At 48.2% G+C, this 11,141-nt stretch overlaps 2 protein-coding genes across 2 annotated transcripts; both read left to right on the top strand.

The window, feature by feature from the left end:
* The first annotated feature begins 233 nt into the window (after positions 1-233).
* LOC104584952 lies at positions 234-959 on the top strand. Its single transcript, XM_010240803.1, has one exon. The coding sequence runs from the start codon at positions 234-236 to the stop codon at positions 957-959; it is 726 nt and encodes a 241-aa protein (XP_010239105.1).
* A 3,373-nt stretch (positions 960-4,332) lies between these two features.
* On the top strand, positions 4,333-5,809 carry LOC106866685. Its single transcript, XM_014902314.2, has one exon. It carries the CDS (start codon positions 4,368-4,370, stop codon positions 5,679-5,681), a length of 1,314 nt encoding a protein of 437 aa, XP_014757800.1. The 5' UTR covers positions 4,333-4,367; the 3' UTR covers positions 5,682-5,809.
* Positions 5,810-11,141: the final 5,332 nt, after the last annotated feature.

Below are 11,141 nucleotides of genomic sequence, written 5' to 3'. Positions count from 1 at the left end.
GGAGTCAATGCGCCTTTGCCGCCTCCCATACCTGGAGCACTAGCCATTGGTGCTCCTCCTCCTCCTCCGCGCCCAGCCAGTTTTGCCGGCGCGGTGCACTCCGTGGCACTTCACCACCCGAAGCACCGACAACGGTCGCCAACTCATATCCGACTCCAGTCGGACACATCTGCATGATTCAAAAAGAAAAACTCACGAATCGGGTCCAGAAGTCCATAACTCGGCAGGTTCATATGGCCGTGAGGTCACCTCCTTCTTCAATGGAGTATCTCGACTGGTCTGAAGTGGAGGTCACATTCTCTAGAGAAGATCACCCACCCTGCATCCCGCAACCTGGGAACACAGCACTGGTGGTCGACACACAGATCAGGGGTTTCATGTTGAACAAAGTATTCATCGATAGTGGAAGTGGGCTAAATATTATCTACGCCGACACCCTACGGAAGATGAATCGTTCAACAACAAAGCTAGCCCCCACGAAGACAACCTTCCACGGGATCATCCCAGGAAAAGCAGCCACTCCACTAAGCAAAGTTAACCTAGACGTGGTGTTCCGCACGCCCGATAACTTCAGACGCGAAAGAATCGACTTCGAAGTGGTCAACTGGCCCTCCCAGTACCACATGGTCTTGAGTCGTGTCGCGCTAGCACGCTTCATGGCAGTCCCGCATTACGCTTACCTTAAGCTTAAAATGCCTGGACCCAACGGCGTGATAACTATCTCTGGAAGTTTCCTGCGGTCTGACCACTGCGACCATGAATTCCATAAAATTTCTGAGTCACTCGCCGCGCAAAACCAGGCTAGCCAGGCCTACCTCTTAACGGACGACGACCAAAATTCTGTCCTTAAGAAAAGAGCCATTGAGGCCACAAGCGGCACAGACTCGAAGGCAGAGGAAGCGCAGGCCCCTTCATCAAAGGAGTCCAACGCTGACTCGGCCAGCAGCCCTACCAAGTAAGGAAGACTGGCTCTTTCGGCTCCCCCCACTTTCAACATCGGGAGCCCCTCTAGCAGGCGCACTAAAACAACGAGAACGCCAAGCCGGCTTCCCAGCCCATGCAGTGTAACTCAGAAAGTTGCCTGCCGAAGAGTGAGTCAGTTCAAGCACATATCAACGAGCTCATCCACGCCTCGACATGGCTATTCAGCCAACTCGACTGTGGGATATGAGAACCAAGAATCTCCCCCTCAGACTCCAATTCAGAGCAGGGGACACAAGAAGCAAGACACGGAACGCCACGCAATCGCGCCAGGCTTCCGTTTGAATTTTTTATTTCTCGCCTGTTTCCTTTTTGTTTTCTCCGCATTTTTAACTACCTTCTTGTACCATCGGTACTCAATAAAATTTATTTATGTTTCTCTACTCAGAGTCCCTTTTTCTTACTTACCCCGATACGGTCGCATCAAGCTCAAAGCTGAGAGATTGACCCTAAACACATCATTGGACGCACCCGACACTCGGGGGCTGCGTCCAATCGACCCTAAACACGTCATTGGACGCACTCGACACTTGGGGGCTGCGTCCAATCGACCCTAAACTTGTCATTGGACACACCCGACACTCACTGGTTATCTCGTGAAGTGCATCTGCGTCCAATCGACCCTAAACACGTCATTGGACGCACCCGACACTCGGGGGCTGCGTCCAATCGACCCTAAACACGTCATTGGACGCACTCGACACTTGGGGGCTGCGTCCAATCGACCCTAAACTTGTCATTGGACACACCCGACACTCACTGGTTATCTCGTGAAGTGCATCAGCAAAGCATTGTTCAACGGTCGGCGATTTCCAAATGTGCAAAATTGGGATCACGTTGTTTCTCAATTGATAAGATCAAAGAAGTTACAGAACAGAGGTGCGACCTCCTTCAAAGATGCTGGAAGCTATTAGTTACAAAGGATTTCAAAGTACTTGGGTCTACACATGACTGCAAACCAGTCATGCACAGACCCGGGGGCTGCTCCCACCGGGAGCGCTGGTCGCGCACCCGGTAAAAATAGCAACTATGCCTATATCTTTAACAGATCAAAAGACTACTCTACTCCAAAGCCATAAGAGTGACCAACTAGCGCGCTGTGTGCTCCATCATGTCATAAATCGGTCCAAGCTGAGCATCGTCTGGAACACTGGAGGGAGTCAGATGCAGGGAATCCAGATTTAATGAGGGGCAGCGGAGCCGAACAAACGAGAGGGCTAGAACAGCCCCCTCCACCAATTGTTCATGCGTAGCCCCCCTCACCACTGCTCCTTCGCAAAATCTCTCGATCAATCCCTTCAGGTCCACTGGAACAGGAAACTCCAGGAACAAGTTATGGTGCACCTCAGTCAAGCAGTGGCTACAGGACTTCAGGCAGACCACAGCTCTTGCAACTCGATCTTGCACTAATGCAAGGGTATAACCCTTGTCGCGGTTAGACCAGAAAGCTAGAGTCATCGAACCAGATCGTGTTATAGCATCAAGACGAGTTTTTACGCGTTCAGCTTCAACATATGGTTCTGGCATCATGTCTGCAAAAGAAGGTACCTCCAAGTCACCCAAGATTCAGTTGATCCAACGTTTTCAAACAGAGGGACTAGTAGTTACCTCGCAAGTCAGAGCTTAGCTTCGGGTTCTCTCCAAGAAGGAAATCTTCTCGGCCAAACGCGGCCCGATTCTCCGACTTAAGCAGGGAGATCTCCTCCCGTGGTTGCGCAAGTTGGTATTCAACATGTCCCAAACGGATATGCATAACCTCGAGTGCATCGGAGGAATCCATCTCTTCCCACGGGACTCAAGTGTTAATCAGCAGGACAAATCCTTTACGCTGGTTATTACGTTAGAGGCCGCACTTGACTATTTATACTCAATTGCGGTCCACTCCCACCGGGAGTACTCGAACTCTGACTTAAATTCGACTTCGGTAAGTCAGAATTCAACTCAGCATCAACGAACAAGTCATATCGTTATATTTCCAAAAAGGGAATAACTTCGCCAAGGAGTCCGGTTGCCACTACGCACAGTCGCACCGAACTTGAGGGCTACTCCCACCGGGAGCGCTGATCGCGCACCCGGTAGAATATTGTTTACAGAAAGAAGTACATGGCTATCTACTCCGAGGTGGGTTCCTCCTCGGCTGCTTCCCACTGCCGGATCATGTGTAGTGCTGCCGCCTGCCCTGCCTCCAGGAATGACCCTATACTCTGGTTGAGAGCAGCCAGCAAGGCAATGACTCGCCAAAAATCCAACTCTGGGCAGTTGACTCACACAAATGCGAGGGCAATCTTGGCACCCTTTATCAGTTGGAGGCGCACCAGTTCCTTCATTTTGTCCTTGCCATAGAACTTCACCATCAGGTTGCCCAATCCGAGAGGCACCTTCTCCCATGGCCATAAGGCCCGATGAGTCGAAGCTAATATGTTACGGCAGGAAGTGAAGTATCTCTTGACTTGTTTGATCCGCTCGATCAATAACATCAAGTCATAGCTCCTTGATTGATCTAGCCAAAAAGGTGACCGATCATGAGCTCGGCGAGTCTGAACTGCAGCATTCACTCTGGCCTTCTCATCATCAGGGTCAAAGCGAATAGCTGCACACAAGACGAGAAAATTATTCTGCAGACTGAAATGAAAGGCAAAGCCACAAAAAGAGACGAAAACCCATACATTGGAGTTGACCCTGTATGATGATTTTTTTTTCTTTGAAGCAAAAACTCTATAGCAAGGTTTGAGACCCTGTATCTATTCTTCTTTTTTGTATTGTATATTAGTGGAATTTCATTGCATTGGGTTCTTTCTGAATAGAAAAAAAGATGAAAATGAAAGAATAGTATGCCATATATCCCACTTGGGCAAAATAAATTTAAAGCACCTTTATCTTATCCTCGTTTGTTCCTTCCTTTAGATAAACACCATGACATGATACACGATACAGTAGAGATGTGCTATGCAATGGACGTTGGTTTATTAGGGGCGACATTCGTACTCAAAAAAGATAACGTCCACCCTTGTAACGGAGCCTGAATATGATTCGTGGCTAGCATTTAAAGTCATTGAGAAAAAAAATCTAGGCAAAAGAGGGGGCTCGGGCGGATGGTGCAGGCCACCAAACATGGCCAGACCTGCATGGCGGATGCGAGCCAGGCTTGATGCGAGCAACCAAACATACCGTGGCGTTGCGTACTTTTTTCTTTTCTTTCGTCTCGTCAGCGATGTATAGTATGTTCAATTCAGCGTGTTCGAGTCGAACTACAAGCAGGCATGTATCCACAAACAAGACAAGAGGATAGAACTCCCTTGCGCTGAGAAAGAAAAAAGCGGTGCGTCGTCTCAAAAAAAAGAAAAAAGAAAAAAAAACGGGTGCGTTGCCGCCGCCCGCCATGGTAAATGCTTCCGGAGTCGCCGCCGACGCCGGTGGAGCCGGGCCCGATTGGGCGGGACTGCTGGAGGATAGTCCTAAAGTTCATGGAGGCGCTGGAGATCCCGGATCTCGTCCGCTCCGACGCAGTCTGGGCCTCGTGGCATACTGCTTACCTCGCCTTCCGCCGCCGCCCCCTCCCCCTCCCGATCTCTCGAAAGCAGCTCCCCTGCCTGCTCTACGCATGCCAGGATTACGCCCCCGACGCTGCCGCCCTATGCTGCTCCTTCACCGGTGATTCCGTCCGAGTCCCCCTCCCTCTGCCCCCGCTCACCCGCCACTCCACCATCGGCTCGGTGCACGGCTGGCTCGTCACCGCCGACGAGGCCTCCAATCTCCGCCTCCTTAACCCCATCACCGGCGCCCAGGCCGCGCTCCCGCCCATCACCGCTATGCACAACGTCGAGAGCTCCGTCGACGCCGACGGCCACCTGATCTACAATGTCTTCGAAAGGGGCGACTCGGAGCCGACCCCGTTCCACGCACACGAGGCGCGCGACTGCATGTACCACCGGGTTACCCTCTCCTGCAGCCCGTCGGCCGGGAGCGCTTGCATCGCGCTCCTCGTGCGCATGTCGATGGGCGAGCTTTCCTACGCCCGACTCGGCGACGAGCAATGGACCTGGATCTCGCCGGACGACCACCAGTGCATGGGCGGCATCAGCTGGGGCTTCATGGACTCTTTCTACAACGAGGAAGAAGGCTTGTTCTATGTTCTTCGTGGCCATAGATCAGTCTTCACCTTAAATCTCAACGGGCCATCACCTGTTTTGAAAAAGATCATGCGCAGAGAGAAGAAACGGAGGATGGACCCTTCCAGCATGTACATCACGCAAGCACCATGGGGTGATATCTTGCAAATATGGAGGTGGAGGGATTACATTGAATCGTCCACACCCGTGGAGGTTCCTGAAGATCCAGATGGTCTCTATGAAAATGACATACACCGGTTTCTGGAGCTCAGGACAACCGAAATAGAGATCTATAAAGTTGACCTCGACAAGCAGAAGCTTGTGAAGATGACAAACTTGGCGCATCATGCATTATTTCTCGGTTACAATGGCACCATGTGTCTTCCTATCAAGGATTTTCCAATGCTGAAATCAAACTGTGTCTACATGACTGATGACTCTTTTGAGTATGTGAGCTTGAAGTATAACTGGCGAGAAATAGGAGTCTGGGACATGGAAAGCAAGAGCTTGCAGAGCTTCGATAATTCTATGTTTTCACATGCATGGCTGAATTGGCCCTCTCCGGTTTGGATAACGCCCTCCCTTTTCTAGTGGAGTGACTTTTAGTCGACGATGCTAACACGGGTGTTCTATCCTCTAGCCTCGGCCTGCTTATTGTCAAGATATTCCTTGTGCTGTGAGTTACCAAGTAAATTAGAAAAATAAGTGAACATTTTTTATTGAGGGAATTTACTGTGAGCTACTGATTAGATGAGTCCAGTTCGCCTAATAAGGTTTTGAGTTCTCTCGATTCCATTCCATTAGCCTCCTGTTAGGGTGTGTTTAGTTCTCCTCACGGGGCTAGCTCGCATGGCATGGGGGCTACAGCAGCTGGGCTGCAGGCTCCCTGGGTGCATCCCCGAGCTGCAGCCCGGTGTTTGGTAATTCGGTGCATCCAGGAGGAGACGGAGTGGTCAGAGGAGGTGCAGAGATGATCGGAGATGCGCCAGTGCCAGAGGACGTCGAGGGAAAAGCAGCCGGTGCTTGGACGGTGACAGAGGTACAGCTGACAGCGTCAGGGAAGACCTGTGGAGGCCGGCCATATGATTGGGCATTCCGTGAAACCTGCATATAACAAGTATGCTTAAAAGTCATCCTAGTGTTGTTTCCCACTTGGACTTTGTATAGGTTATGTACATACATATGGGGTTCCCGCGGGTTGCTCGCTTGCATCCATGTAGTGTGGGCACTAGAAGCATATTGGCACATTTAATCTTTCCACAATCATATCTCATAAGACAACACTCATGTTTATGCACGTCATCACTTCGCCAATACTGTAAGCTAAGTATGGAACTAAAACAACCGTCCATACTCGTTGCACTTAATAATGCATCACCTTACTATATTTATGAAGAACTGCAGTAAGTGTTTTGAACTAATGTCTTTTATGTTTCGACTGTTCCAAGTTCACATTGTGTTGAACAAAAGTCACAAAGTCACATCTCATCCTACATTAGGAAGAGAATAATCCTCTGAAAAATATATCCTTTTCTTTGGTTCATGGTTTGTTCTGCTTATTGACCAAGTCCCGAAGCATATTCTGTGGATGCCTGGAAGCTACAGATAATTTATTCTTCCAGTGTCCTCTTGCTCAGGTGTCGTGGCCTGTTGTCGCCTTGGCGGTGATGCTATGTCCTGGGTGCTGGGCCTAAGTACCAAGTTCAATGCAATTTTCTTCTAAAATTGTAGATGGTTGGTGGATGGTGAAAATTAATAAAAGCAGCCTCATATCTTGGTTTACAACCGCATCTGAGGACACCTTTCAGTTGTTCTCACAAAATTGCATCCTCTTTCTTACATATGAATTTCTGGGCGTTATACTTCATGTGTTGTGCATGATCTAATGGTTCTTCAGACGACGCCGGTGCCGGAGGAGCCAACCCTACCCGACTGGGCGCAGCTTCCGCAGGATCTGCTGGCCACCATCTTCGGGGAGCTAGAAATCCCTGACCTCATCCGCTCAGGCGCCGTCTGCACATCCTGGCACTCCGTGTACTCCGATTTCCGCCGCCTCCGCCTGCCGTCCCCGAAGCAGTCGCCGTGCCTTCTATACTCCAGTGATGCCTGCGGCCCAGATGCTGCCGCGCTATACTGCCCCTCCACCGGCGCCACCTTCCGCATCCCGATGCCGGAGCCCACGCTCCGCCTCCGCAGCCTGTCGACGGTCGGCTCGGGCCACGGCTGGCTCGTGGTGGCCGACGAGATCAGCAACCTCCACCTGCTAAACCCCCTCACCGGCGGCCTCTTAGAGCTCCCGCCCATCACAACATTCCCATCCGTCAAGGGCTCCTTGGACCACAAGGGAAACCTAGCCTACACCATCTACGAGGAAGGTGAGTCGCCATACAGCATCCCCGCGGTAGAGGCTCGGGAGATCATGTACCACCGGGTGGTTCTCTCCTGCAGCCCCTCAGCTGGCAGCGCGTGTATCGTCCTGCTAATGCACATGCAGAGCTCTCATTCGCCAGGATCGGCGACGAGCGGTGGACGGCCATCCCGGCGGACAAGAGCACAGGCCTCCAGTTTCCAGTTGTTAATGCCTCAACAATTGGATGTTTCCAGTTGGCTGCGGCCATTGCTATAGATGGCAACAATTGGATGTTTTCAGTTGCCGTAGGCTTGTTTCAGTCTGAGACAGAGGCTAATTGGATTTGGTTCATGACTCAGTTGTATATCTCACTAGGACATATGACTCCTTTGGCAATATGCACTGATGCATCTAAAGGTCTTAAGAATGCAGTGAAAATTGTGTTTCCACATGCAGAGCGGAGGGAGTGCTTTGGGCATTTGTGGCTCAATTTGGTTAAAAAGTTTCAAGGAAAAGTTTTTGGAAGAATGTGGCCAGCAGTAAGAGCCTATGGGCATGAAACTTTCAAGTACCATATGGATAAGATGTTGTCAGTCTCTGAGGGGGGTTGTCCTGAATTTGGTGTATATTTGAAGACCTACCATTCTTTGTTGTGGTACAGAAGTGGCTTTCATACAGATATCAAAGTTGATCACATCAACAACCACTTGGCAGAAAGTTTTAACAGTTGGATAAGGGATCTGAAGAACTTGCCAGTTCATGAGCTGGTTGACAACATCAGGATAAGAATAATGAATCTGTTCAATATCAGGAGACAAATAGGTGAGAAATTGCATCATGACAAACTACCAACAGTCGTGCAACAGCTTGTATGCAAGAGTAGAGGACTTGGACACTACCATGTTGTTAATGCCTCAACTAACTGTGCTGAGGTTATGAACAAAACGAACACGAGGAGGCATGTGGTGAAGATTGATTTACAGGAGTGCTCCTGTCTTGAGTGGCAAGCAACAGGGAGACCTTGTGAGCATGCTATAGTAGTGTTGTCAGCAAGAGATCACTTGATGATGAGGGATTTTCTGCATGAATATTATTCAGTGGCCAGGTTTAAAGCAGCATATGCAGGAATTGTGGAGCCATTTACAGATGCATCACAATGGCCTGAGGTGGAACTAGAAGCTGATTTGCATGCCCCAAAAATAACTAGAAAAGCTGGCAGGCCTAAACAGAAACGTTTCAAAACTTTCTTTGAGCGTGGTGGTAAACCTGGAACGAAAGGTCAAATGAAAGGAGGAAAAGGGGACACAGAGAAAGAGAAGGAGAAGGCAAAAGAGGAAGAGAGACTGAATACAAACGCAGCCATAGGCATCAAACACAGATGCAAGAAATGTCTAGAAATAGGACATCGTGTTAAATCCCCTCTCTGCGTTTTCACTCCACCGAAACCTAGAAAGTAAGTTTTTCTCCATTTGATCTTTACATTACCTTCTTCCAGGGGACATAAGCCTGCACAGGGAGCTGAAACCTGGGATGAACATGCCCCTCATCTAGAGAAATGCAAGAGTTGTCTAGAACCTGGACATCGTGTTGGGTCTTCTTACTGTATTCTGACTCCATCGAAACCTAAGGGGCAAGTTTTTGTCCATTTAACCATGTTATTTTCCTATCGTAATGTTTGGATTCTGACATTCCTATTTTCCAGGGCTCGTGGAAAAAAGAAGAGTGCTGCAGCCCCAACTGACAATGGCCAAGCTTCAGCCCCAGCTGAAAACGGTCAAGCTCGAGATGCTGAAGAATGGCTAAGCTAAAGAATGGACAGCTCGAGATGCTGAAGAATGGCTAGCTGAAGAATGGACAGCTCCAGATGCTGTTCAAGCTGAAGTTGAAGTCGAAGTTCAACCTGAAGTTGATGTTGGTGTTCAAGCTGAAGCTGATGTTGAAGCTGAAGTTGCTACCCCTTCAAATGCTGTTGAAGATGCTGCTGATGTAGCTGCTGAAGTTGCTGCCCCTTCAAATGCTGCACAAAAGGTGAAACCAGCGAGGGTGAAAAGGCTCGCCAGTAAACCGTCTCCCAGTAAAAGAACCCTTAAAAGGAAGAGAGCAGCATCAAAACTTTATTCAAAAGATGTGTGGCAGCTCTAATTTGGACGAGATTTGTATGAGAACCATTTTGTGTGTTAAACATTCTGATTAGTGTCACGTACTGTTGTAATTGTATTCAGTTAACCATTCAGATTTGTAACTCGATTCATGTTTGAGAGTATTCAAGTATGTTGATATTTGCTGTGAAGGAAGTTCATGTGCTGAGCCACTCAACCACAGAAATGAGGTCAAGAATGGGGCTCAAGCCAACCAAAATGGGGCCAAAATGACCCATTTTGTAACAACCCTCCAAAATTCGAGATTATCTAAAGTTAAAAGTGAATGACAAAATGGAATCTCCTTGCAAAGTTATCAGCACAGCAGATATTTCAAAACCTTATGACAAAGTTAACGTGCTCAACAGCTATTTTTAAATTCCTCAAAACCACACTTAAACCGCCTAATCAACCCACACCGTCACACTTAAATTGCTCAACAGCGCTTTTCATGAAATAATATCCAAATAGAGGAAGTATACCAAGTTTTAAGTTATTTGGATAAAGGGATAAAATGGAAATTTCAAAATGTAACCAGATCTAGAAGAATCAAGTGAGTGTTTCTGAAACGTCCTAGAGAGATGTGCTAGTTTGCACACAAGCTATGATCATAAATATTCGAAATCGTCTGAAAATTTACATGACAGCAAATCTTGCTAAACAATGAACACATGCAAGTTTTCAGGTTTTTCTGATCATTTTTTCATATTATTTTTAATTTCCCAAAATCAATATACCTAAAAAGTCCCAAAAACATGCATGAAAATTCTTAAATCATCAATACTGTAATGTATGAAACTTATATCACCTTCCAATGAATGAAATAAAAGTTTCATACCACAGGAAAAACTGCATTTGACAAGTGTAGCATTCAGTTTTGAATTTCCTACCAAAATTAGGATTGATTGAAAATGTGTACGAAATATAGTTTCATGCCTTCAGAAATTCTCAAATTTGATCAGATGATCTATATAGCACTCACAATAGTCCACAAAAAAAATTCAATCAAAAAATCAATAAACTTGTACACTTTTTTGCCTGTATACGAAAACTGCATTTGAGCCTTATCAGTGGCGGGCACTTATTCACAGCCGTGCCTTCCGTTTTTGCCTGTAGATGAAAACTGTTTTCGTTCTTTATCAGTGGCGGGCGCCACAACTAAGCCTGCCACTGCTGCTCTCGCTGCTCCGTCCCGACAGAGCATCCCGTGAGGCCTCTCTATCCTTGCCCTTTCTTCCCATCTTCCCAGCCCCAACTCAATGGTTCCGAAAATAAAATAAAAAACCGCCTTTTTCACTTCCTGACACACAACTGCGGCTGCTCCTTTCTTTCTCTCCTCACTCATGTGCTTCACAACTAAGCTAGCTTCCTTCTTCTTCAACCGTAGCCAGCCATTCTCCCCCAAATCCTCCAAACCCTAGCCGAATCCCCATTCCCGATTCGAGCTCTAGCTCGCCGCCGGCCACATTGATGGAGCAAGAAGAGCTAGCTCGAGCTTTCGGGCATCTTAGCCTAGCCGACGCACCTACCCCGAGCCCCATTCCTCCGCCGAAGGCCGGAGAA

The sequence above is a fragment of the Brachypodium distachyon genome, chromosome 4, assembly GCF_000005505.3.
Source record: "Brachypodium distachyon strain Bd21 chromosome 4, Brachypodium_distachyon_v3.0, whole genome shotgun sequence".
Taxonomy (NCBI): domain Eukaryota; kingdom Viridiplantae; phylum Streptophyta; class Magnoliopsida; order Poales; family Poaceae; genus Brachypodium; species Brachypodium distachyon.
Note: the sequence above shows the minus strand (reverse complement) of the source record. Positions and strands in the feature narration are given on the sequence as shown.

Bases quoted from the DNA above. Each gene is read 5' to 3' on its own strand.
- LOC104584952 (XM_010240803.1), top strand. From the start codon at position 234: ATGGCCGTGAGGTCACCTCCTTCTTCAATGGAGTATCTCGACTGGTCT.
- LOC106866685 (XM_014902314.2), top strand. From the start codon at position 4,368: ATGCTTCCGGAGTCGCCGCCGACGCCGGTGGAGCCGGGCCCGATTGGG.